The 27,898-nt window shown below is 35.0% G+C and overlaps 4 protein-coding genes across 4 annotated transcripts; 1 reads left to right on the top strand and 3 right to left on the bottom strand.

Annotated features, from left to right (window-relative positions):
* Nucleotides 1–3,430: 3,430 nt before the first annotated feature.
* Nucleotides 3,431–4,508, bottom strand: LOC136419758 (uncharacterized). Its single transcript, XM_066406291.1, has 2 exons — nucleotides 4,428–4,508; nucleotides 3,431–4,360 (listed from the first exon to the last, which is right to left on the bottom strand). The coding sequence occupies exons 1-2, from the start codon at nucleotides 4,506–4,508 to the stop codon at nucleotides 3,431–3,433; spliced, it is 1,011 nt and encodes a 336-aa protein (XP_066262388.1).
* A 1,056-nt stretch (nucleotides 4,509–5,564) lies between these two features.
* LOC136419757 (tigger transposable element-derived protein 6-like) lies at nucleotides 5,565–6,293 on the bottom strand. Its single transcript, XM_066406290.1, has 2 exons — nucleotides 5,913–6,293; nucleotides 5,565–5,861 (listed from the first exon to the last, which is right to left on the bottom strand). The coding sequence occupies exons 1-2, from the start codon at nucleotides 6,291–6,293 to the stop codon at nucleotides 5,565–5,567; spliced, it is 678 nt and encodes a 225-aa protein (XP_066262387.1).
* A 9,388-nt stretch (nucleotides 6,294–15,681) lies between these two features.
* LOC136419754 (uncharacterized) lies at nucleotides 15,682–17,193 on the bottom strand. Its single transcript, XM_066406285.1, has 2 exons — nucleotides 16,041–17,193; nucleotides 15,682–15,992 (listed from the first exon to the last, which is right to left on the bottom strand). The coding sequence occupies exons 1-2, from the start codon at nucleotides 17,191–17,193 to the stop codon at nucleotides 15,682–15,684; spliced, it is 1,464 nt and encodes a 487-aa protein (XP_066262382.1).
* Nucleotides 17,194–21,667: 4,474 nt separating this feature from the next.
* Nucleotides 21,668–25,767, top strand: LOC136419630 (piggyBac transposable element-derived protein 4-like). The gene is given in 3 exon segments (XM_066406115.1): nucleotides 21,668–21,829; nucleotides 24,241–25,456; nucleotides 25,736–25,767. Coding segments are annotated over 3 exon segments (1,410 nt in total).
* The last annotated feature ends 2,131 nt before the right edge of the window (nucleotides 25,768–27,898 follow it).

The following is a 27,898-nucleotide window of genomic DNA, read 5'->3' as shown; positions in this document are numbered from 1 at the left end:
CAAATCGGTGGATTTGAGCAAATTCAGAGATGAAACGATCGTTTCTGACCGATGTCGCTCGTTTCTGCCTTTTTTAGTCATTTTGGCACGTTTTCATCAATTTGGTGCAATTTGAACCCAAAATAAACAGATTTGGCCGAAATAAGCCAAATCGGTCGATTTGAGCAAATTCAGAGATGAAACGATCGTTTCTGACCGATTTCGCTCGTTTCTTCCTGTTTTAGTCATTTTAGCACGTTTTCACCAATTTGCTTCTGTTTCCATCCAAAATAGACAGATTTGGCCGAAATAAGCCAAATCGGTCGATTTGAGCAAATTCAGAGATGAAACGATCGTTTCTGACCGATTTCGCTCGTTTCTGCCTGTTTTAGTCATTTTGGCAAGTTTTCATCAATTTGGTGCAATTTGAACCCAAAATAAACAGATTTGGCCGAAATAAGCCAAATCGGTCGATTTGAGCAAATTCAGAGATGAAACGGTCGTTTCTGACCGATTTCGCTCGCTTCTGCCTGTTTTAGTCATTTTGGCAAGTTTCATCAATTTGCTTTTGTTTCCATCCAAAATAGACAGATTTGGCCGAAATAAGGCAAATCGGTCGATTTGAGCAAATTCAGAGATGAAACGATCGTTTCTGACCGATTTCGCTCGTTTCTGCCTTTTTTAGTCATTTTGGCACGTTTTCATCAATTTGGTGCAATTTGAACCCAAAATAAACAGATTTGGCCGAAATAAGCCAAATCGGTCGATTTGAGCAAATTCAGAGATGAAACGATTGTTTCTGACCGATTTCGCTCGTTTCTTCTTGTTTTAGTCATTTTGGCACGTTTTCATCAATTTGGTGCAATTTGAACCCAAAATAAACAGATTTGGCCGAAATAAGCCAAATCGGTCGATTTGAGCAAATTCAGAGATGAAACGGTCGTTTCTGACCGATTTCGCTCGTTTCTGCCTGTTTTAGTCATTTTGGCACGTTTTCATCAATTTGCTTCTGTTTCTATCCAAAATAGACAGATTTGGCCGAAATAAGCCAAATCGGTCGATTTGAGCAAATTCAGAGATGAAACGATCGTTTCTGACCGATTTCGCTCGTTTCTGCCTGTTTTAGTCATTTTGGCACGTTTTCATCAATTTGCTTCTGTTTCTATCCAAAATAGACAGATTTGGCCGAAATAAGCCAAATCGGTCGATTTGAGCAAATTCAGAGATGAAACGATCGTTTCTGACCGATTTCGCTCGTTTCTGCCTGTTTTAGTCATTTTGGCACGTTTCCATCAATTTGCTTCTGTTTCCATCCAAAATAGACAGATTTGGCCGAAATAAGCCAAATCGGTCGATTTGAGCAAATTCAGAGATGAAACGATCGTTTCTGACCGATTTCGCTCGTTTCTGCCTGTTTTAGTCATTTTGGCAAGTTTTCATCAATTTGGTGCAATTTGAACCCAAAATAAACAGATTTGGCCGAAATAAGCCAAATCGGTCGATTTGAGCAAATTCAGAGATGAAACGATCGTTTCTGACCGATTTCGCTCGTTTCTGCCTGTTTTAGTCATTTTGGCAAGTTTTCATCAATTTGGTGCAATTTGAACCCAAAATAAACAGATTTGGCCGAAATAAGCCAAATCGGTCGATTTGAGCAAATTCAGAGATGAAACGATCGTTTCTGACCGATTTCGCTCGTTTCTGCCTGTTTTAGTCATTTTGGCAAGTTTTCATCAATTTGGTGCAATTTGAACCCAAAATAAACAGATTTGGCCGAAATAAGCCAAATCGGTCGATTTGAGCAAATTCAGAGATGAAACGATCGTTTCTGACCGATTTCGCTCGTTTCTGCCTGTTTTAGTCATTTTGGCAAGTTTTCATCAATTTGGTGCAATTTGAACCCAAAATAAACAGATTTGGCCGAAATAAGCCAAATCGGTCGATTTGAGCAAATTCAGAGATGAAACGGTCGTTTCTGACCGATTTCGCTCGCTTCTGCCTGTTTTAGTCATTTTGGCAAGTTTTCATCAATTTGCTTTTGTTTCCATCCAAAATAGACAGATTTGGCCGAAATAAGGCAAATCGGTCGATTTGAGCAAATTCAGAGATGAAACGATCGTTTCTGACCGATTTCGCTCGTTTCTGCCTGTTTTAGTCATTTTGGCAAGTTTTCATCAATTTGGTGCAATTTGAACCCAAAATAAACAGATTTGGCCGAAATAAGCCAAATCGGTCGATTTGAGCAAATTCAGAGATGAAACGATCGTTTCTGACCGATTTCGCTCGTTTCTGCCTGTTTTAGTCATTTTGGCACGTTTCCATCAATTTGCTTCTGTTTCCATCCAAAATAGACAGATTTGGCCGAAATAAGCCAAATCGGTCGATTTGAGCAAATTCAGAGATGAAACGATCGTTTCTGACCGATTTCGCTCGTTTCTGCCTGTTTTAGTCATTTTGGCACGTTTTCATCAATTTGCTTCTGTTTCTATCCAAAATAGACAGATTTGGCCGAAATAAGCCAAATCGGTCGATTTGAGCAAATTCAGAGATGAAACGATCGTTTCTGACCGATTTCGCTCGTTTCTGCCTGTTTTAGTCATTTTGGCACGTTTCCATCAATTTGCTTCTGTTTCCATCCAAAATAGACAGATTTGGCCGAAATAAGCCAAATCGGTCGATTTGAGCAAATTCAGAGATGAAACGATCGTTTCTGACCGATTTCGCTCGTTTCTGCCTGTTTTAGTCATTTTGGCACGTTTTCATCAATTTGCTTCTGTTTCTATCCAAAATAGACAGATTTGGCCGAAATAAGCCAAATCGGTCGATTTGAGCAAATTCAGAGATGATTAGCACGTTCTTGTAGATAAGGTACTGGTTAATTAGGAAGACACTATATAATAGAAGCATATGAAATGTCGGTTTTTCTGAACACATAAATATTTTCGCTATACAGGGTGTCTCTAAAAGGTCTTTACAACGCTCTACCATAGGTAGCTGAGATCAAAATAAAACGATTTAACCACATTTGCTTTAGTCCTAAAGTTGATAATAACCGAGCTACAGGGTGGCAAAGTTGAAATGTAAAATTCAATTTTTAGCCATAATTATTAAATGGGAAGAGGAAAACTCGTGAAATTTTCTACAAGGGGGTTTTTCGGGATGAGGAATTCATATCTATAAACAAAATTTCGATAAATCGCAGAGGGCCCCACGTATACGCATTAGGTACTTGTTTAGGTCCTTCAAACTTTTTTGTTTTTAACGGTAAACCAGTTTTGGAGAAAAAAACGTATTTACGCGGTATTTTTGCTTAAAAAAGGTATACCATAATCAAGTCGCTAACTGCAATCATTTTCGAGAGAAACGCTTGTAAAGTAAATGGAAAGGAACGTAATTTTCTAAAGTTTTATTTTTTAATATTAAAAATAACATTAAAATATTACTTAAGTAACTATTCAAAATGCCCACCATTTACACGCACACAGAAATTAATGCGACGAATAAAATTAAATTGTATTCTTTGCATTACTTCGTCATTGCCCGGAAGATCATTTACTGCATTTTGAATTCGTTGCCAAAGTTCTTCTTGAGTAGTAACAGGTGTTCGGTACACCACGGACTTAAGGTGTCCCCACAAAAGGAAATCCAATGGATTTAAGTCCGGGGAAAGTGGTGACCAATTTACGGGAGCGTCATTGCCTCTGCCAATCCATTTATTTGGGTACTGCTGATTTAAATAATTCCTGACAATTAATGTGAAATGAAGTGGAGCACCATCATGCATAAACCATATTCTTTCTCTTTGTTGCAGAGGAACATCTTCCAACAAACCTGGTAAGGTATTTTGTAAATGTTGTGAATAAATTTCTTCTGTCAATTGCTGAGGAAGAATAACTGGGTCAATAATAAAATTATCAAGTATTCCAGCCCAAACGTTAATTCTAAATTCCTCTTGAAAATGCACAGTTTTGATTGCGTGTGGGTTTTCGTCCGCATACACATGTTCGTTGTGGCAGTTGGTAATTCTCTCCCTTGTGAAACCAGCTTCGTCAGAAAACAAAACATTTCTTCCAAAATTAACATCAGTTTCCCTTTGAAACATCACAAACTGGTAGAAACGTAAGCGAGATTCCGAATCTTGTGGTAGACGATCTTGTACTGGTGTTTTATGGTATAGGTATAGCAATTGTTCTGTAAGCACTCGATGAACGACATCTTTTGAAAGTGCTAGTTCTGTCCCGATTTGCCTAGTACTTAGTTCTGGGTCTTCTTCCACACGCTCTAAGATTTGTTCTTCAACTTCAGGAACTCTTACAAAAACGCGGTCGTCCATAATCTGCTGTTTCAGGTGCAAAGCGGCCAGTCTCCCTAAGGCGTCTTTCTACAGCAGCAAAAGTTGGATGACTTGGTACTCTACGGTGAGGAAATCTTTCAGCGTAAATTCGAACACATTCTCGACCATTTCCTTGACAGAATCCAAATACCAATATCATATCCGTGTATTCTGCATTGGTATAGTGCACCGCCATAATGTAAATAAAAATCAAAATTTACTTTTACCACTTAACTTAAAAGCATAAAATGAAAACTCTTATAAAAATGTTCTCTCACTTTCGGGAAGATCAATTTGATTGCAACAACAATAATAATTGTTTGATAATAATAATTTAATTTTCTTGGCAACTAACAATAGTTGGTACCTGAGACTAGAAAAGGTTGCGTTCCTTTCCATTTACTTTACAAGCGTTTCTCTCGAAAATGATTGCAGTTAGCGACTTGATTAAGGTATACCTTTTTTAAGCAAAAATACCGCGTAAATACGTTTTTTTCTCCAAAACTGGTTTACCGTTAAAAACAAAAAAGTTTGAAGGACCTAAACAAGTACCTAATGCGTATACGTGGGGCCCTCTGCGATTTATCGAAATTTTGTTTATAGATATGAATTCCTCATCCCGAAAAACCCCCTTGTAGAAAATTTCACGAGTTTTCCTCTTCCCATTTAATAATTATGGCTAAATATTGAATTTTACATTTCAACTTTGCCACCCTGTAGCTCGGTTATTATCAACTTTTGGACTAAAGCAAATGTGGTTAAATCGTTTTATTTTGATCTCAGCTACCTATGGTAGAGCGTTGTAAAGACCTTTTAGAGACATCCCGTATAACGCTGCTTTACCTCAACGACTACAGTAAGGATGTCCTGGAGAGAATATTTACTCGGACAGTCCTCAGGCAAATGTAACTGTGGAACTGCGGAAAGAATGAGTGTCAATGTTCACTTCCGGGGCGGAAAATCCTCATTTTGTTGAAAAAGTACTTAACTACGTACAGTCGAACTCGGTTATAACGAACACGAGGGGACAAAAGATTTTGTTCGTTATAATCGGGCGTTCATTAAATCGAATTTTACCTAATATGTATTGGGTTAACCTTAAAACTTCTTATGCGCTAAAAATTAATTCTTTTGACGTATATAGTTAAAAGGAAAAGATGGGTAAAAACAACACTTTTATGTTATTTGCTCTTATGTACCTAATACAGATATACGTTTTATTACTATTTATTTCGTACTGTAAAGTGGTCAGTCATTTTATTTTGCACTTGATTTGTAATAAGCTAATGTTTTTCAATATAGCCATATATATTTTATCGAAGGCTTGATATACAGAAGAATCGGCACTTATACAGTGAATGAATTTCGAAACCACGTTCAGAGAAGAAAGGGTCTGTAACACAGTGGGCATAGCATCGTCGTCTGGTTTCTCTTCTTCCTCGTTTTCACTCTCCTTGATTTCGTCTGTAAAGAGTACTTTAACATTATTCATTAGCTCAGCATCACTAGGAAAATCAGTTGTTATCAAATCGTTATCTATTTTGGTGTACTCTTTTAGATCAATGTTATTATGTTTTTTAATCTATTCTGTCAATGAAACGTCTTCTTCGTCATCTTGATCTACAAGTTCCTCTCGTTGAAATTCTACCAAACGCGCCAACGGTATATCGTCTTCATCATCGTACTCTTGTATTATGTGCGGTTTAAACCCCGCACGACGAAAACAGTTTTCAATGGTGTTTAGCGAGACTTTTCGCCATGCGGCGCTAATCATTATTATCGCGTCAAACAATGTAAACTTAAGGTCTTCGTTGCTTTCAAAAGCGCTTATTTGTCGCACCAAAAACATTTTTCGATAAAAAGATTTTAGAGAATGTATAACGCCTTGATCCATAGGTTGTAACACAGCTGTCACGTTTGGTGGTAGGAACACAAGATTGATGTATTCAAGATTTTCTAATCTGGGATGCGCTGGACACATGGTTATCTACAAAAAGTAAAACTTTCCTTCGTTTTTTGCGAAGTTCGTCATTTCATTTTTTAAGTAATCCTTCAAAAATTTCACTAGTCATCCATGCTCGTTGATTCGACTCATAGATGGCTGGTAACTTACCTTTATTTTTTAAGCATCCAGGCGATTTGGATTTACCGATAACCATCAAGGGGCGTTTTTCAGTTTCAGTCATATTAGCACAAACCCAGACAGTTATTCTTTTCTTGCTTTGCTTTCCACCAGTACATTTCTCGCCCTTAAATTTTAGGGTCTTATCCGGAGTCATTTTGTAAAATAAACCTGTTTCGTCTCCATTAAAAATGTCATTCATATCGCATCCTGTACTAATGACTGGCCATTGACTTTTTAGCCATTCTGATGTTATTTCTGTTGATACTTCTGCAGCCTCTCCATGAATTTTGTCCGCTGATATATTATGTCTTGACTTAAATCTATCAATCCAACCTTTTGTACACACAAACTGCTCACTACTCTTTCACCTACTCCATACGTTAGTCTTCCAAGTTCTGCTTTTGTTTGTAGAATCACGCCAGTAATGGGATTCTTTTGATTCCTTTGAATCGTAAACCATTTGAAAATGCTTGATCTATGTCATCTATTATAGGTTTTCGAATTTTCTTTTGCTTTATTACATTAACTTTCAAAGTTTTAAATTTATTTCTATTTTTGAAAACTGTGGAAATTGTAAATTTTGGCAATTTATACTTTTTACACACTTGTGAATTGAAAAGACCGATTTCTAAATCATTAATTATATTCAATTTTTGTTGAATGGTTAACGTGTTACGCTTTTTAGCTTTCATGTCTAACCTGAAAGCGATTTTGTTTTTTCCTACACAAATGAAATGCAACTAATGCGGTCCATACCGATTTCGCGTAAAATTTACTATGATTCAATACACGGGGGTTTCCCGGATCGAGATTATGCCGGCAAAAAATACCCTAAAATTAACCTAATTAATTGTACAGAATGGTCTTTTTTTATAGATTAGTTCGTTATAACCGATCGGACCTGCAAATTTTTACCGGAAAACGTTCACTAAAGCCGATCGTTCGCTATATTTACCGTTACAAGCATTTTGTTCCATAAAAGCGAGCGTTCGTTATAACCCGGGTTTGTTATAAACGAGTTCAACTGTATATTTTCTTATAAAATTTGTTTTCCTTGGAAAAAAGTTACTGAAGGGCAGAGGTTTGCCATCACCATGTCGTTTACCTGTGATCAGAATAAAAGGATTAGTGATCCTAGTTTAATTCAAAAAGACTTATAAAATTGGGAAATAAATCTGCGAGAAAGAAATTAAAAAAGAGCCCTTAAAAAAGTCATATTCTACATGATAATTGCTACTCCTGAGATATATCCCTTTTTTGGCCCGGTCCTTTGAGCCTGACATCTTTTTTTTTCAACTCACTGTTTAATTTTCATTCACCAAACTCTCAAGGATTCGGTACGGGTTTCCCCATTGATCAGCTTTATGCTTCGTACGTTTACGCCCAAATTACTTCTCCTTTTATGTTTACTTATGAGACTCCATATTTCAACTCATCTAACAGAAAAAATACCATTTTTATCGTATAATAAGGTGTTTTATTAATTTTTTGGCAACCATGCTCCTCGAAGACCAATGAATGAGGCAACATAGTACATCTCTGGTACCGATAATCTTACCGATTGTGGTAGCAAAGGGATGCTCCCATTCAAACTCAGTACTTTCGATCTTTGGTGGAAGGGTCCAGATTTTTTAACTCAGAATGTGGACACTTGGCCACCGGAGGAATTTGACCTCCATGATAATTTGGTCCTTCGAACCAGATCTGTGCGGATTTACGTATCCGAACATAGATCATTGTTGCATTTAATTATTTTTCTTGAGAAATTCCGCCTTGTTCTTTAGGGATCATGGATCACTTCGGCTGCTTACTGAGATGCTTCGTGGCGGAGTGTGCAGATGCCCCATTGTCTTGAGTTGCAATTAATTTACGCATTTTCGGCTGTTTCTTTTTCTTTCTTTTGATTGGAGTGACAAATATTTAACTCGCAAACAAATTCCGAAAGAATTTCTAAAGTTTTTCTTTCCTCGACCTTGAGCCTACTCTGGATATATACCTACACGATCGAATCTTGTTTTTTCGTACTAAAGATAACTGACCTGCGGCGACTTTGGGTACATATCAACACTGTCGACCCATATTTTTCGTATTGAATAAAATTCAAAGTGTGCTAAATTGCTCCTTATTTTATTTATCCTTAAATAAAATTTAATAGTTCACCTGATATCACCTCGCTTGATTTTTTTGTATGGGAGCTCGTTAAGAATTAAGTTTATCAGCAAAATTTTGCTATAGCACAGAAACTGAAGGGGTTAGTTCTGCACGCATTTACCGGTATTACTTCACAAATATTGACTACGGCGTTAGAATCGACGGTTTCAAGGTGCTATTTATGCTTGAAAAATAATGGAATTTTTTTCGGATATATGTTCTAAATTTAGTTGTCTTATTCGTTTTCGTTCAATTTTTAGAAACTTCTGTTAATTTTAATTTATTTGCTCTTTGTGTACTCTATTAAATTAGTGCATCAATTCAGTCATTAGATTATTATTAAACACCTAAATGTCATACACTGATAATTGATATAGCTAATTGTTATTCTTAAAAATTAAAAAACTACGTACAGGTCCATAATAAAAATTTTCTGGATTAAAACCGAAAAAAAACTAAAACGGAACTAAACCATAAAGTGCTATACGAGTAAATCTGTAATGGGAACTTGCGAAACAAACTGAGGAACACCTTTGACAGTAATTTATTGTACCGTTTGTAATACCTCTATGGTCACAAATAATATATACAGTGTGACCCATTTAAGATGGAAACACCCCTGTAACTTTTACATTTATAACTCAATTTCAAAGAACCAAGGCTCAAAAGATAGAGAATAAAAAACTATATTTATGCTGTAAAAATTGTTTTCTAACTCATCCGACCAAGGCCTACTATAAATAGATTTCTACGTCAAAAATCTCCTTATTTCGGACACCCTGTATATAGATAACTTCTCTGAAAATTTATTGATTTTTCAACCACTTCAAAATTAAATAGAATCTTATCGCGTTTATTTAAATCTGTATTATTTTTTGGATAAAATGTTCTATGACCTGTAGACTTTATACGGTGATTTTTCTCGCAATATTGTAGCGAAGTCTTTCTTTGTTTTGTACATTATTTAGAAGTGCAATGTTTTTACCAACTTTATCTTATTTTTTTTAAATGGATTTTATAACCTGACCAAACTCCATAGTTTCCATTAATTTTAGAAAGATTAAACAGAGATGTACACATACAGTGGTGTGCAAAATAATAGCAGCGCAACAGCAGTTTTGCAGAGGGTTGATTATTAACTTAGGTAATGTTTTTTAATTGATTAGATAAGTTAAAAAGTAAAACTTAAGAGCTTTTCGGAATTAGCATTTTAATACTTAATTGACTCTGCAAATGACAAAGTCAACGTGAATAACTTACAAGTGGGGAGAGAACCTTCATTATGGATAGCAGCTGGTGAGTTGAGTGAGTTTCTAACCTAGCTCGAGATATACAGATAAAGAAAAAACCGTTATGTAATGAACCCCAGGTTATGTCTATATGTTGTCCTCTTACATTATTTGTATTACTTTTTCATGGAAACCTAAGGGCAATGTTACGACCTAATTAAAATATATATTTATTTAGAAACACAATTTCTTTGTCTGATATAGCTAAATTCACAAAATTGTAATGAACTGAAACCAAAGGCCTCAGTATTGTTTAAAGTTCAAACTACCCTTATCAATGTACTTTAACAAAGTCCATATACATGTATGTATGTATCGTACCTATATACATATAAAGGGGAAATCTACACCGAAAAATCAGAACTAGTAGAAACGTTTTTGACGTCTTCTTAGAAACTTACTCTTACACCAAAAGAGTCTTTGCTCCTCACTTTCGCTCTTGTATCATCGAGAAGTTAATAAAATGTTATATTTTTGCCTCGCATATAGTTATTCCAACCCAGCATACTACAATTATATCCTTGCCTGTGTTGCCTCATTAACCTCAGGATTGGCATTTCAGTATTGGACAAAGTACCTAATAGTGATTATCATTCTTTGGTTAATCCAGATGAAATGATTCTGAAGGGAGCCTTGACCTACATTACTGTATGAAAATTATCACACAAAAACAACACTCTCTATGGTCTATACGTGCTAGTGTCCTTGTCATGCATATTACTTAAGAACTTACTTAATCCGAAAATAGTGAGGCGTGTAAAACCTGTAACAAGGGGAGGACGCGAGTTTGGGGTCACATATTTGAATTAAATTTTGGGAATATAGAGTACCCTACTAATATATAGAATTTTTTTTTAGTTATTGTATAAGGAAAAAATTTAAAACTAAAAAAATTGTGAGTGTCAAAGTATATCGTTTATCATATTATGTGCATCATGCGGGAAACATTTATATTTCAATTGTTTTTATGATAAATCTCATAATAAAGATTGTTCTAAAATAGTTATAAACGAATAATATAAAATAAATTTATATTCACGTTGCAATTCTATAAGCACTGTAAGTCTTATAGTTTCGTAAATATTTTATGGTTTTCCTAAATGATGTGATTTTACCTGAACCTCAAAGGGTATTTATAGACAGAAATTTTTATAATTAAATAAAAAAATGGTTAACGTACCAATTTCGAATCAACATTTATTTTTTAAGTAATTATTAATTATTCGAATATTTTATTGATAATTAAACAACATTAAAATGAAAAAATAAAATTTTAAAAAATGTACGGAGGGAGGAATTGAACCCAAGACGACGACGTATCAGGTAATTACTTTACCCACCGCGCCACGCCTATCGCTGCTAAACGTTGCAAACACCAAAGTATTTAAAACGGATAGCGCACCTTTAATGCCTTTTTCTTTTGAATGATTGAGTGTTGTATTCCATCTTTTTACTCAGGTAACATATTAATAGGGTACTCTATATCTCCAAACTCGTGTCCTCCCCTTGTAAGTATTGATTTGAGAAAACAGCTCTCAGAGGCAACGCAGTGCGTTTATTTGATTTTTAGATTTTTTTATGCTGAATAAAATTGGGCAAAAAAGTTCAGGGTCCTCTATAAAAATAGGAATACGGCGAATATTTCATTTCATTTCTACGTTTGCTGCCTCCGTCAAGTGCCACCTTCAACGGGTAAAGAATTTTTTGGTAAGTCGATTTAACTGTAAAAAAAATGCGACACTCCTTAACCTTCTCATGTTTCTATATAGTCAGCCGCATACAGTCGCGAGATTAATTATTTGTCCACTAGCAGAATATTTAAAAAATTGGAATAAAATCCAAATTACTTAAATTTATATTAGCTTTATTTCATAAATGAAAATGTATCATTTGTATCTCAAATATGCAAATAGAATATAAGCAATATCTTTCAAAAATAAATAACAAATTCACAAAAACCAAAAACCAGATGAGAAAAATTATTCGTCTACTGTCATATTTATGCGAAATGTCTCAATTCAGTCTCGTGTAGGATATCCTTTTGATTTTATAACTTCTCCCAACCTGTTAAGCATTGACTCAACTAATTTTCTGACAATTTCCACTGGGATTTCTGCCCATTCTTCCAGATATCTGGCTTTTAGCTCTTCCTTATTAAATATTTGATATTTCTTTACTCTTTCTTTCAGTTGTGATCACAAATGTTTTATGGGATTTATATCCAGTGACTGAGGTGGCGTTTCCAACATTTTTGGTGTATTACACAATAACCATTCCCTAATTATCCGAGCTTTGTGTTTATGGTCATTGTCTTGTTGAAAAACATATTTATCTAAAATTTCCATATAATTTGCACTTTCGTGTAAATTATTCTTAAGGGTGTCTAAATAGACAAAGCGATTCATAATCCTGTCAATAAAATGAAGTCGTACTTCCCGTACCAAGACATACACCCCCAGATAATAATAGAACCACATGTTTCACTGTTGGAATTTTATTTTTAGGTTTATAAAATTTTCCTCGTTTTCTGTACATTAAAACTTTTTTTGGCTTTTCGAATAGTTCAATTTTAGTCTCATCCGTAAATATAACGTTTTTCTAAAAATTCTTTGGACTGATACATTTGGGCAAATTCCCGACGCTTCTTTCTGTTCACTTCATTAACGAATGGTTTTTTCGTACCTACTCGTACCCTCAAACCATTGTTTCTTAATAATTTTCTTATTGTTGCAACATGTACAACTAGTCCGTAATGATGTTCAACGCTTTTTGTAAAATCTGTGGCCGTAACTCTTGGATTTATTATCACTGTTTTAATAATTTCTCGTTTCATGCTTTCGGTCAAAGCACCTTTTCTTCCTGTTCCTGACAAAGTTGCAGTTGTTTTCGATGTTTTTTATTTTTTATAATAGATTGGACCGTTGATCTGTATCTACCAACAATTTTGGCTATTTTACATTACGATTTTCATTCGTTATTTAATTTTATAATTAACGTTCTTAAATGACCAGGAACTTCAGAATATTTACGACCCATTTTTAAAATTAACTCACCTTCTGTGAATATGAATATTATTCAGATATCACAAATACTTTGTTCAATTTATCTGGAGGGATTTTACAAAAAAGGAATAAAGAAATAGCAAATATAGCTATTATTAACTATGAGTCCGACCAAATGCTATTTAATGGTCATCAGTTTCCAATTTTCCACGTCTCTCGTTCGAATCAAATGCTCCTGTATCCGAAAGTAATACGCACCCAATCACTATTCTCGCAAGATGCGAATACTTAGTCAAAATAGACGTCTCGAACACTCCTTCAAATCACGAAGGTATTCATCCAAAATCGCCGAAGGTGTGTTTCTATGCGAAAGTCTAGGTTTCAGTTGATAGCAATAATCAAGCCCCCACCTCAATAATGAATATCACTGAAAAACCTATGGAAATCACATAACTCAAATTCAATGTGGAAGAAATCGAAACAGAAGAAAACTCCTAGACTAACGCAAATATCCTCAATATCGAATCCATTAAAAACTTCGATCCAAATCGTCTAACCAAAATTTCAACGTACTTACGCAATAACCATCTAAACAACGAAGAAAAAGCATCTTTCATCGAACTATGTCATGAATATAATCACATATTTCATCTAGAAGGCTATTTATTATCTTACACTTGATACTGCTAACTTGATAATGCATAAAATACCTACTAAATTCGATATTCCAGTAAATGTCAAAACTTACCCCGAGCTTAAGCTACCCCGAAGTTCACAAAACTGAATTACGCACGAATTTCAAAAGTTCAAAGGCCAAACTTTCCCTGAACACCCTGTCGTCAGCACCCGCCTTCAGTCTTCTTTAAAGCTGTTTTATTGTAAATTTTGTGGGTATATTATTTGGATAGGGTGGGATTTGTTTATTTCGACGAAGTCCTCATACAATTTGGATTGAACTTCACTCAGGTAAGTTCGCTTAATTCATTAATTATATTCAGGCTTCGTCTCATAAACAAGTGTAGTGTAGATGTTTAGAGAAGGATATTTACAATAAAACCCCTTCACGAGTTATCTTGTGAAGTAATATACAGGGTGATTCTCAACGCAACCGACACAGAACAAGTGCGTGTAGAGGATCTCAAAACATGTCAAAAATGGTAGCTATTTTGAACAATATCTTTAGTGTTTATTTTATTTTAGTAATAATTTGTTTCAAATATCGTTAAATTTTGAATGAATTTTATTTAATATTTATTAATAATGGGACCACGTTTTAGTTATCGTTTGCAAAATCCTTCTAAATAAGAATATTGACGAGCTATGATTAAGTTCATAGTTTACTATTACAAAAGTACTTTTTTTGTTCGATTTGATTAGTTTTGACACCAAATCACAAAACATTTTTTTTCTCAATAACGAATGACTTCTCGAAAAATGTACAAGAGTACAAAAAGATATGAAATTAAATTTACTATTATATTGATAAACCTTAGTTGTTAATTTGGTAAAGGTTAAAAAGATTCATATAATTTTAAGGGTGACCAATCCCTAAACCATCCCTTATTGAGCTTTCAGCCACTTCAAGTTTTTAACAAATAAAGACGTCAATAAAGCAAAAATATTTCCCAAATATGGTTATTCCAGGTTAAGCCTTTCCTGAAATACAGAATTTTTTTCAATTTTTTTTATTCATCTTCTAAAGCCGATATCTCAGCAATCGCAGGTCCCAGAAAAAAACTTCATATAAAAAATCGATTTGTTTTGAGGTCCTCTACACGCACCTTTTCTGTGTCGGTTGCATTGCGAATCACCCTGTATAACAAACATACCGACACTAGTACGAACAAATGAAATACAAGGCAATTATAAGTAACCTTTAAGAGGTACAGGTGATAAAAGGACAAACTAATCTAAGGATTAAGGGCAGCCTCAGCAAAATTGTTCCTAGAAATTATGGATCTGTTATAGAATAAGGCAAAGGTCTTAGACTTTTCGGTCCATCCGGCAGCACGTTTTATAGTGTCAATGCTAACTCTCTTACGAGCAACTGCCGAAGTGGTCGCATGACGCATACTATACGCTGTAAACCTATTTGTGTCCAGGCCGGACTTACCAAGAATATTTTTTACCCGTCTACAAATAATTTGGGTGGAGATCTTCTTATAGGGTATCGTTGTTGTAAGGAAAAACTCCGGAATAGAGTTATGTTTGTCTTGTGTTCTTTCTAAATATGAATTTAAAGTTCTAGTAACACATGTGTTCTTATTTTCGTTAAAATACGGTAAAATTAACCTATTTCAAGCAGAAGTTTTGAGACGATCAGGAATCTTAATTTCTATTTTATCTCTGGTCTGGACGATATTCGAACATTTTATAAAAGGTAAGGTTTGAGTTCTCTGACCAGATGCCAACAAAATAAAACTGCCAATTTTGTCGATAATGTTTCAATGGGGTATGTTTTATTTGGAATATTCTCGACATAATTCAAAACGATTATAGGATCCCACGTCTCTGAATATTTTGGTAAATTAAGTCGCAGGCTATAAACGCCCTCAAAGAATCTTTTAAGACGAAAATCTTGCCCCATATTCACTGAAGCTACCTGAGCTATAACTAGCCATTATGAGTTTAAGGAGCTATAAGATATCCCTCTATTAAATTGCGTTGCTATAAATTCTAAAAAGGTAACAACATCCGCTAAAAATATGTCTAATCTCTTCTCTGAACAGAATTCTCACCAAAGTCGCAATCCTGAACCGTATTGTCGCAAGGTAGATTCAGAAATTGAGGCCATGCATACATCTAAGCAACTTTAGAGAACTTATCCTCGTTGCAAGGCTTGCAAGATAGGATACCTGCCACCAGGGAAAGCTTCTCCCCCAGCGGGTGTGGAATTCTGTTGAAAGAAAGAAAATTTTTATCAGGGTCAATCATGGTAGGATGATCCTCTAATAAGGAAGTGAAAACGGGATACCATGGCTGAGAGGGCCAAAAGGGGACAACAACAATCCCTCTTGCGTGCTCATTTATTATTTTCTGGAGAACTTTTAATATAACCGAAAATGGTGGAAAACAATAGAAGAACATATTATTCCAGTTAATCGTGAAAGCATCTACCGCGACGCTCTCGAGATCCCTCAACTACGATATATACCTTTCACATTTCCGGCTTAATCTAGAAGCAAAGATATCAATCTCTGGTCTACCATATTTATAAATAATCTTTTGGAATGCCCCATCTGACAATTCCCATTCTGTATCAATGTTAAGCTGACGCGATTCCTGGTCAGCTACAATATTGCAGAAAGATTTAATATATGATGCGAATATAACAATATTCCTGGCTTCACAAAATTGCCCAATAACCGGCGCCAATTCGTTCAAATTCGAGTGTTGAATACTACCCATTCTATTGACGTAAACAAAAGCTGTTGTGTTATCCACTCTGCAGAGAATATTGCAATTGTATGGATCCCTTACAAAACACCGCAGCCCAAATAAAAACACAAGCAGCTCTAGGTAATTAATATGAAGTTTACTTTCGAAGTCTGACCAGAAACCATAAGATTTTATTCCATTGCAAAAGAGACCCCACTTGGTCAAGGAGGCGTCGGAAAAGATTTCTATTTTAAAGAAATCAACCTTTATCGACCTTATAGCCTTAGGCAAGTTCTCGGCCCACCAATTGAAATCTGATTGTAGATCTGCTGAAATATTTATGACATTGTTGTACTGTCCTCTTGCCTCTCTAAGAGGCAAAAACTTTGCACGTTCAAACAACTTAGTATAAAGAAAACCACATGTAAGAGCCGGACACACAGAAATTAAATTGCCAATAAATCTAGCAAAATCCCTCATTTTACAACTCTTTGAATTTGAAAACTTCTTGTTAAAGGTGAGGATATTCATTTTCTTTTGCTTAGGAGTGGAAATTGTCATTGCACTAGAATTATACATAAATCCTAAATGTTGTACTTGCTGGCAAGGTATAAAATTACTTTTTGAATAATTTATTGAGAAACCCAAGGAATGTAAAGTATCTATAGTGTGGTGAGTGTTTTTAAGACACTCCGTGTAAGAGTCTCCAAATAAGAAGAAATCGTCTAAATAAAGAACCGATACAAAACCATTCCGTCTAAGAAAATAAAGTACAGATTTCATAAGTTTCGTAAAAATTAGAGGAGCACAATTAAGCCCAAATGGCATTGCATTATATTCATATAAATCTCCCCTAAAACTAAATCTCAGATATTTTCTGTATGCCTTGCATACAGGTAAAAGGAGATAAGCCTCTCTAAGATCTAAAGTGGTCATATAACCAGTCTTTCCTTATTAACTTGATCACCGTCTTATGGCCTTCCAATTTGAAATGGCTAGTACTAATATACTTATTCAACGACTTTAAATTTAAAATCACCCTACATCCGGTTTAGGCACTAAGAAGAATTTTACAAAAAAAAAAGAAGATATTTTACAAAAATTGCCCCTCACACGGGGAAACTCGCGAGATGGCACCACTGTCAACCAACTTGCTGACGAATTGATCAATTAATTTCTGCTCCTTTTCCGAAAACCTGGGCAAAGTAGGAATCACTTCCTGAATGGGAATTCGCGAGAAAAGTATTCTTATACCTTTAATCCATGTTAAAATGTTCTTGTCTGATGAAAGCTTAAGCCAATTCTTATAATAAAACCTTATACGACCTGCTAATTTACCGACCTGTACATTTAGGTGTCCTACTGGGAGCGAGGAATTTTTCCCCTGCTCTGTTTGCCGTTTCTGAAATTCCTCACATATCGGCGACAATTGTTTCCCCAATTGGTGTCTGAGGCCTGCTGCTGTTCAGTTAGATGTCTGTCCCGACGCAAACCCTTTTTTTGTCTGGGCAGATCTCTGAAGTTTAAAGCGTTCCTTGAGACTGACGATGATAATGTAACCGATCTCTTGGATGATGATCTGTTAGGCGTAATAGGATCAGAGAAAGGCTTCAAACATGAAGTGATCTTCTTCAAGTTCTTGGCAGTCTTAATTCGCTCTTCCAAATTATCTCCAAATAACTGATGAGTTGCAGGAACACTAGTCAATTTTTCCCTCAGGTGACTATCCAAATTTAATACAATTAATTCTCGTCTCGCCTGGGTTTCCGTAGAATGCAAATCGCTCAAAAGTCTTCCGGCGTCGCTCAGGAGTGTTAGTAGTGTATTGTTTACGCCTCTTCCCTTCTTTAAAAAGAGAAGATATAGCCAGACCAATAACAGATAAAGCAGCATCAATTTGCTGTTGCATTAGCATTAATCGCTCGTCTCAACGCTGCACAGAAGTGTTAGTTGCATCCTTTACTTCTGGATTTAACATTGGCAGAGAAAGATTTTTTAAATTTTCTGGATATGGGTATTTTTCCATGAGTTCTTTACGTTTCTCTTCAGAAAGCCCTTATGTGATAATATTCTGCCAACGGGATAATAAGGTTACGTGAAGAGGTGGGCCAAACTTCGCTGTACTCATACTATCATCCTCCAAGAGCTCCAGAATATCGTCACTTATACAAATAATAAAAGATATACAAATATCTTCCGACAAATAAACATAATCTGCTGCTCCGACGCTAGCTTGATCTTCATCAGATTTCATGATCACTTGATCTTCAGGGTTATCTGAAACAACGAAATGCGTTCTCCAAGGAATCCTTAAACCAATGAAATAACTTTTCTCATACAAAAAGCTAAAAGGAGAGCTCTTTTTTTGGAGTCCTAGTAGACTTACTTCTCTTATATAAGAAAACGTCTACCAGATTATCGTCTCAAGGAGGTCGAGAAAAACATATGTATATTTCCCGTACATTTTCTCCCCCCTATACCTACGGTTCTCATACAAACCGTGGTTACCATGGCAATGGCACTTTTCTCACAGAAAAAATACACAATAGAGTAACTTTTTTCATATAAAAAATTTAATTTCTCTCATACAAGAAGTTGAAGCTAACCAAATAGGTAAACCTTATGTGTTCTTACCCTCTACCAGTTCATTCTGAGAAATTCTAGTATTATTCTCCAGATAATCCAGTCTTTGCTGAAGACGTAATAACTGTTTCTCTAGTCTTCTCCTTATCACGCTTATTACTCTTACCATCACACCGGCGAATTTTTCGAGGAAGCGAGGGGGATCGGGAACGGCTACGATGCCTACGTCGATCATGACGACTTCTAGACCAACCACGATCCCGCTTATCGGTTCTTGGTATGATCGAGGTTAATTCTGGCCAAAACACTCACAACAATTTTTCTCGGGAGAGCCGCATACATCGGCACGATAACAAAGACTGAAGGCGGGTGCTAGCGACGGGGTTTTCAGGGAGAGTAATATTTGGACTTTTGAAATTCGTGCGTAATAGGTACCAAACAAGGGTACTACAATACACTTGTTTATGAGACAAAGCCTGAATATAATATTATATTTTTTGACTCCCGTATAGTTATTCTAACAGCACACTGCAGCTAGTTGCGACGAAAACCTCCATCGAGTACCACATTCAACGTGTAACAGATTTTTATTGGTAAGTCAATTTAACTGTTTTAAATAAATACGACACTACTCAACCTCCTCATGTTTCTACACAATGAGGACAAAAAATCTGGAACAATTTAATTTAAAATTCATTGGTTTATTTTCGGAAAAAAAGCTGAGACCCGTCGATTTTTATTTTTGGCTACGATTTTTCTGACGGTAAATTCCTGTATACAGGGTAACCAAAAACTAAGTTACAACAACAAACTTCATTTTTTCAAATGGAAACATTTATTTTATATTTTATTTTTACATTCTACTTCAGATTCTAAGTAAGTTTCATGTAGATTTCCTATACCCAAACCTAATACTTATCGAGAAATTTACCATTGAATATCATAAAACGCACTTACAAAATAAATTCATCTAATCGTACAATATTCTATACCTAAACTAAACTTCTTTTTATTTTTTGAGAGTTAATGTTTGAAATTATAAATTAAATAACAACTAATGTTTTATCACTTTATTAAATGTTGGAAATGTGTTCCATTAGTTAATTGGCAGTAACCTAAACGATCAATAAATTCTTTTTGCACATTTCTAACTATTTCTGGAGTGATTGACCGTATTCCTTGGGTAATTCGATGCTTTAGGTCCTCCATTTCAATTGGTTTAATTTGGAAAACCTTACCTTTGAGGTAACCCCACAGAAAAAAGTCGAGAGGGGTTAAATCGTGAGACTTTGGCAGCCATTCAATGGTACCCCCTCTGCCAACTCATCGGTTTTTAAAAGTATTATTTAGATAAGCACGAACTTCTGCTGAGTAATGAAGCGGGGCACTGTCTTGTTGTAACCAAATATTACGGTTGGGTAAATCTGGATTTTCTTCTTCAGGAAATAGTGTAGCAAGGGCTGGAATAAGATCATCTTCCAGAAACTTCAAATATCTTCGACCAGTTAAATTCTTGTTAAAAAAGACCGGTCCTATAACAACATCACCCACAATTCCACACCACACATTTATTTTTTGTCTATACTGTGTATATCCTTCTCTCATCCAGTTAGGATTTACATCTGACCAATACCGAAAATTTTGCGTATTGACTTCACCATTCAAGCAAAATGTGGATTCGTCAGAAAAAACAATATTTTTAACAAAATTAGGATCTCTAAAGCACATTTGTCGTAAAAGTTTACAAAATTGAAGACGCCGCTCATAATCATTTTCATGAAGTTCCTGAAGAACTTGCGTATTAAAAGGATGATACTTATTCTGATGCAGTACATTTAAAACTGTTCCCTTCGCAATATCCAGACTTGAAGCTATCATTTTAGAATTAACATGGGGATTTTCTTGAACACTCAATAACACGTTCAACTTTTTTTCATCAGTAATCGTTGGCCGACCGCTTCTTGGAGCATCTTTAACGTGACCGAGCCGAAGAAATTTGTACTCAATTTTAGTTACTGTTGAACGTGAAATTAGCTGGCGATTAGGATATTTTTCATTGAATAAGTGACACACTTCTTCTCGAGTCCTTGCCCTAACGTCATATTCTCTTATAATAAGAATTTCTATCTTCTGTGCTTCAGTGAGTTTCATTTTAACACTTTGATTGCCGCGACAACATCACCAGACTTTACTAATGGGCCACGTTATTATTCTTAATCGAAATTTGTGAAAGTTATTAAAGGGTGTATAAAAATAAAAAAATAATTTAAAAAATCTTAATAATAATGTTTTTATGGCCCGTGAGCAAATAATATACATGTGGCGCTGAGCCGCAAAATCGGTAGAAAAATCAACAATATGGTCGCGTGTATATTTGTATATACACGCATATTTACGTATAGTTAAGTTTTCATTCAAAGAAAACTTCTTAAAAAAAATTATTTATTTTCAATTTATAAACTAAAGTTACAAGATTTTTGTACTCGATGTACTAGCAACTAGGCTAACTGATGATTATTACAACAATAAAAATCCTATGCTAAATACTTGACTTTATATAATAAAAAGATGCTGAAAGTGCTGAATTCTGGAGCGTGTTATGGTTTTTGTTTATGCACGTGGTACATGTGTTATGGGTTCCTATGAGAAATGACCATATAATTGTATAATCCGGTATTTCCCCCAGTGCAGCGGAGGTTTGCATGATTGCGACTGGTCGGAACGCGTTAGTGGGGTTTTGGTTGTCTTGAAGTCCCATTAGGCTCGTGCACTACCGGCGTAATTTGTTTTCAGTCCACGATTTTTGCTATTTTTTTTACGACGGAAGATGTCGAATTACGAAAAGGAACAAGCTAAACTTCAGCGGCTTCATAGGGAGTTGCTTGATATGAGTGACGAAGATCCTTTTCAAAATGACTCGGATCGGGATCCTGATTATTTAGCTGATAGCTCCAATGACGACAGCTCAGTCATCAATTTCGTTTCGGCTGTAAAAAGGCCGCAAACGAGATCGGCAAATTCACACTACGATATTTTTTTTTCTACAGTGTGTCCGGGTTAAGGATTTAATACTTTCGTAAAACCTTTATTTCTTAATCGATTTTGACGTTTTTTTTTTGTTAATTAGATATTCAAAATGCGCATTCGTCTAGTGGATACGATCCCTCTTTATCCATAATCATAACCAATTACGTGCATTTTTATGGGATCAAATTTCGGAAAATACTATTAGGGCTTTTTTTGGGATAAAAACGAAAACAGATTCTTAATTAGAATGACCTAAAACTTACCTGTTCCGATTTTCATTTTTCTACTGTACAGGATTTTCGAGAAAATCAATAAAACATGTTTTTTACGTAAACAAATTTTAAAATTGGCAAAAAAATTTATTTTAACAATAATTAACTAAATTTTGATATTTTCAATCAACCCCCCAAATTCTCGTATACATTTTTCAATACGTCGACGATTATTTCTCAGTACTTTACTTAGTTGTTGTGGAGTTATGCTCTGACAAGTCTCTCTAATACGCGCACAAAGCTCTTCTCGTGTCCGGGGTCTTGTGGCATAAACTTTATTTTTTATTGTTCCCCAAACGAAAAAATCCATGGGTGTGATATCCGGAGATCGTGGTGGCCAACGAATAAGAGGACTATTTCGTCCGATCCAGCGATTGGGAAAATTATCATTTAACCAATTTCTCACATTAACCGCATTATGAATGGGCGCTCCATCAAGTTGTAAATGTAAATTGTAGTGATAACTCAGGGGAAGCTCATCAAGTGCGTCACTAAATTCATTTTGTAAGAACCTCAGGAAACGAGCAGCATTCAAATTTTCATTGAAAAAATATGGCCCAATAATCTTTTGATTTAAAATACCACAGAAAACGTTTACTTTTGAGGAGTATTGTCGTTTACAGTCGATTATCCAATTCGGGTTCTGATCACTCCATATTCTACAATTTTGTGTCGATACTACACCATTTGTCGTAAACGTAGCTTCATCGGTGTATAGGATGTTTTTTAAAAAGTTAGGATCATCTTGATACATACTCTGGAGCCATAAACAGAACTCCATTCTTAGATTTTGGTCTCCAGCTTCAAGTGAATGAAGAAATTTTGGTTTAAAAGGTTTCTTACCACTTCTTTTTAAACATTCCCAGATATGAGTTTTAGAAATGTTTAAATTTCTGCTAGCATCCCTCAGACTTGAATGCGGATTGGTATTAAAGTAATCTAAAATTATTTGGTTTGCTTGAGGCTCGCGATTACGTTGCTGCTCCGGTAGTTTTACAATTGTCCCATAACGATTAAAACGTCTGTTGATACTTGCGACTGTTACATGACTAATATTGCGTTCTGGATGTCGTCGATTAAATTCATTTGCTGCTTCACGAAAAGTACGCGTCCCATCACCAACTAATCTTATTATTTCTACTTTTTCTTGCAGCGAATAAGACATTTTTCGAACTTTTTATTTCTGTGAAATTGATTATGTTACGAACAGCAAACTAACAGTTAGTACCTAACGGTTCGTAACCATAGCAATATATTGTTCGTTTTCACAGCACACTTAACTTGTGGATACCGTATACATTGCAGGTAGCAAAGGAAAAAGGAAGCAAAGTAATGAATTAAAGATATCTGTCTAATGTTTAAAACACTTTGGCATAATTGAAAGAACAAAATTGAAATGTTCTTCAACAACTTGTATTTTGGAATAAAAAAAATCTTACGTTTTGTGCTCGTATTACTAGTAGAGAAGCTTGTCAGAGCATAACTCCACAACAACTAAGTAAAGTACTGAGAAATAATCGTCGACGTATTGAAAAATGTATACGAGAATTTGGGGGGTTGATTGAAAATATCAAAATTTAGTTAATTATTGTTAAAATAAATTTTTTTGCCAATTTTAAAATTTGTTTACGTAAAAAACATGTTTTATTGATTTTCTCGAAAATCCTGTACAGTAGAAAAATGAAAATCGGAACAGGTAAGTTTTAGGTCATTCTAATTAAGAATCTGTTTTCGTTTTTATCCCAAAAAAAGCCCTAATAGTATTTTCCGAAATTTGATCCCATAAAAATGCACGTAATTGGTTATGATTATGGATAAAGAGGGATCGTATCCACTAGACGAATGCGCATTTTGAATATCTAATTAACAAAAAAAAAACGTCAAAATCGATTAAGAAATAAAGGTTTTACGAAAGTGTTAAATCCTTAACCCGGACACACTGTATATTACAATATTGTAATTTTTTTTTTTCCATTATTTTATAGTTGATAAATTAGTACATTCGGATGATGCGGAAAGCGACGATGAGGATATAATGTTTGAACAAATCATGCCTGAATGAGGGATAGTTGTAGGAGATCTACGGTCGTACACCTTTTAGGAATCCGTCGGGTTATCTAAAGAAGTAGTTGAGTTAAAAAGAAAAAAAGAATTGGACTATTTCAATCTTTTCATTGATGATGAAATAACAGACATGTTAGTACAACAGACTAATATATACGCAGAACAAGTAATAGTGAAAGGAATAGATGAAGAAACAATTGGGCCTTTTTCTCAATTCACTAAATGGAGGGAAACAACTAAAGAAGAAATGTATTGTTTTCTCAGTGTTTTAATTTGGACTGGATTAGATAGAAAACCAAGACTGACAGACTACTGGAGGAACTCCGATTTGTACTGGAGTAAAACCTCAACTTACATATTCCGAAATAGGTTTGAAATCCTTCTTAGATTATGGCATTTTTCTAATAACAATTCATGTCCCGAAGGCGATAGGCTTTACAAACTGCAGATTCTAGTTGATCACCTCAACTCAAGATTCAAGAAATTCTATTTACCGGATCAACAGTTATGTATCGACGAAACCATAATTCCTTTTCGTGGACGTCTAAAATTCAAGCAGCACGTTAAAGGAAAAAGACATAAGTTTGGTATAAAACTATTCAAATTATGCTTATCTGGTGGCTACACCTATCAAAGTAAAATTTACTGTGGCTCCGAGAAGGTGGAAGGTATGTCCGTAGCTACAAAAGTAGTTCTTGAGCTCATAGAGGACTCTCTAGACAAAGGTGTTACGTTGTATACTGATAATTGGTACACTAGCATCGAATTAGCAGAAAAACTGTTAACTTGCAATACACATCTCGTGGGCACTTTGCGGAAGAACCGCAAAGGTTTACCACCATAAGTCGTAAATGCCAAGCTAAAAAAAGGAGAAATTATTGCCAGAGAAAAAAATGGCATCGTAATTATCAAATGGAGGGATCGACGGGATGTTTTGATGCTTACTACTAAGCACAAGAATTCTTTGATAGAAATACCCGGAAGAGAAGCTAGAATGAAACCTGAAGCTGTTATTGACTACAATACGGTGAAAAGTTTTATTGATGTATCCGACCAGTTGTCATCGTACTCAACATCTGTTAGGTGTAGTTTGAAATGGTTCAAAAAAGTTGCAGTTGAACTAATAACTGGATCGACGTTAGTAAATGCGCACTATCTATATAACGAAAATCAAGGAAACCGTAAGAATAGAGCTAGTATCATTGAGTTCAAAGAGAAGTTGTGCGAACAACTGATGCTATATTTGGGCCCAGGTAACTATAAAACTAATCTTTCCTTGGAAGGGACCAGTCGCCCCTTGTCAAGAGAACATAAATTCATTCAGAGTGGAAAAAAAGGACGATGTGTTCTCTGCTATAAGAGAAACAAAAGTAGTCATGGACATGAGCATGTCATAAAAATTAGCAAACAAGTTAGTACAAAATGCGAGCATTACGAATACAATTCCTTATGTTTAAAATACTTTTTTGCGCAACATCTTGTATACCCCAAAAATGAGAAGTATAATACATACTCCCTTACTTATATTTTAGTTTGGCGTTACCAAAAATCTGTTATATTCTAGTTAGTATAATGTTACCTATATTTTTTACATTTGGCACGCGTTTTAGGCAATAATAGTAAAAATTGCGTTATAATCGTTTTATGTTTAATTTCATAATGAATTTTATCATAAAGTTTTATAATAAAAGCTGTTTTCTGATTCATTCAGCTTTAATAACGCTATAAACACAACACATATTAAATTGTCAAAAATCTTCATATAAAAATACAATAGGTTTCGGCTAAGTCTGTAATTATATTGCTGTGAGCCACACCTATAGGCGTAACCATTGAAATATAAGTAAATTCTAAACCCTGTATATGCACATGGCCGAATCGATTGCTACGACCGTGTATACTTCTGTATACACGTGGCGCTTTGGACAATTTAAGCGTGTATCCTCAGGTATACACATGGCATTCAAAGTGTTAAAATCAAAACTCAAAATAACTTATACTTATTAAATTTCTACACTTAACTTTAAATAATATGACGATTAATAAAAGAAACGAAGAAAGAAGAGCACAAATGTTACAATAAAAATACTTGATAACATAAAAAGGTTTATTGAGTAAGTTACCAAGGTAACCTTCATGATAACCAAGCTAAGGCAACTTGACTTACAATTACATGAATTTATTTTGTTAGTGCGTTTTATGATATTCAATGGTAAATTTCTCGATAACTATTGGGTTTGGGTATAGAAAATGCTACATGAAACTTATTTAGAATCTGAAGTAGAATTTAAAAATGAAATATAAAATAAATGTTTCCATTTGAAAAAATGAAGTTGTAGCAATTTGTAGAAAAACGGTGAACAGCAAAAAATTTTGAGCACTCTATTAGATTCCTCTTAAAAATGTGCTACAGTAATGTTTTTACGCAAAACCAATATTTTGATAAATAAGAAAGTTATTGGTGATTTTCAAAATGGCTAAAAATCGAAAAACATTCCGTATCTTAGTGGGCTGTGACGATATCGGGAAATGGTTTTTGGCATTAAACATTTTTCAAAAATTGAGCCCGTGACACCTAAATCAGTTGTGGCGGAGCCAGCAGCGCAATACATTCTCCCTCGTCTATTAATAACAGTGACAGTGCACTGCGAACCAGAGCAACATCTCGATTCTGTAGAAAATTCAAACAACGGCGGAAAAACATTTTCCGTAACGGTTTTTGGAAATACATTCCGAATTGTTCGACCAAAAACTCTATAAAACCGTTGATCACACCAACAACTTGCTCTTTCCTCTTTTGGTCGCTGTCTTCTCTACATGTAATCCAGCAACTGGTAACAATAATGTTCTATACACAGTAGATATAAGTTTATTCTAAGTGTTGCAATAAACCACTCGAAAAGTTTCCGTTTTAATAATTCCGTTTGAAAATTCACGTTAGCGTAGAAAACGAATGAAAATGCCTAGCGATTCTATTCAGTGATGATGGGATAGGATTATAAAATACACACATTGTACTAGAAGAGGACTAAGCTAACGTTAATAACATTAACAGGAAGAAACTGGGGAATGTCTTATACGAACAGAACAAGAGAAACTTGGAGCACATCATTAGGTCTGGAACAAGATTTTGGCTAGCTATATGGTTATCGAAGGGGGCCAGTAGTGAGGAGAGAGAGTGTGTGATGTTTTACACACTCAAGGAAAGATGGTTTGTTGCTGTAATGGGTAGAAAGAATTTAACATAAGATAAGGTAAAGTAAACTAGAAAGTACAAATAAAGTGATACCATTATGACAATACTTAAGGTCCCTGCACGGATCTTTGAAGAATAAGGAGCCAGGAAGATACAAGTAACTTGGGCCGAACCTTCCATTCAAAGTTGAAAGATTGTCATGGTTGATTGCTCATCAATCTACATATTTAGCCCTTAGAAAAGGTATATTTTAATAGGTAACATGGCTCGAGCTTGGAATGAAAAAACTGACCTACCAACAAAATGGTAATTGTATGGGTGGAGTGTTTTATTTATTCTTTTTCAGAAAAAAGAACATTCTTTACATACATGTACAAGGGAATAATAGAAAGAAATAGGATACTTGTTAAATTTGCTTCGACTAGGAAGGGGCCACAGATACATATTGAAGTTTGGATCATTGCAATTGAAAGGTTTATTATGAAATTGTTTTATTACA

Source organism: Euwallacea similis, chromosome 3 (assembly GCF_039881205.1).
Source record: "Euwallacea similis isolate ESF13 chromosome 3, ESF131.1, whole genome shotgun sequence".
NCBI lineage: Eukaryota > Metazoa > Arthropoda > Insecta > Coleoptera > Curculionidae > Euwallacea > Euwallacea similis.
The sequence above is the reverse complement of the archived record's forward strand: the minus strand, read 5'-3'. Positions and strand labels throughout refer to the sequence as shown.

Excerpts from the sequence above, each read along its gene's own strand:
- LOC136419758 (XM_066406291.1), bottom strand. The coding sequence starts at position 4,508 with ATGGCGGTGCACTATACCAATGCAGAATACACGGATATGATATTGGTA. Across the intron at positions 4,361-4,427 it reads AAGGAAATGGTCGAGAATGT|AAAGACGCCTTAGGGAGACT; the intron begins GTTCGAATTTAC and ends TTGCTGCTGTAG.
- LOC136419757 (XM_066406290.1), bottom strand. The coding sequence starts at position 6,293 with ATGTGTCCAGCGCATCCCAGATTAGAAAATCTTGAATACATCAATCTT. Across the intron at positions 5,862-5,912 it reads ATCAAGATGACGAAGAAGAC|TACACCAAAATAGATAACGA; the intron begins GTTTCATTGACA and ends GATCTAAAAGAG.
- LOC136419754 (XM_066406285.1), bottom strand. The coding sequence starts at position 17,193 with ATGACCACTTTAGATCTTAGAGAGGCTTATCTCCTTTTACCTGTATGC. Across the intron at positions 15,993-16,040 it reads TTCTAGATTAAGCCGGAAAT|ATGCTTTCACGATTAACTGG; the intron begins GTGAAAGGTATA and ends GCGTCGCGGTAG.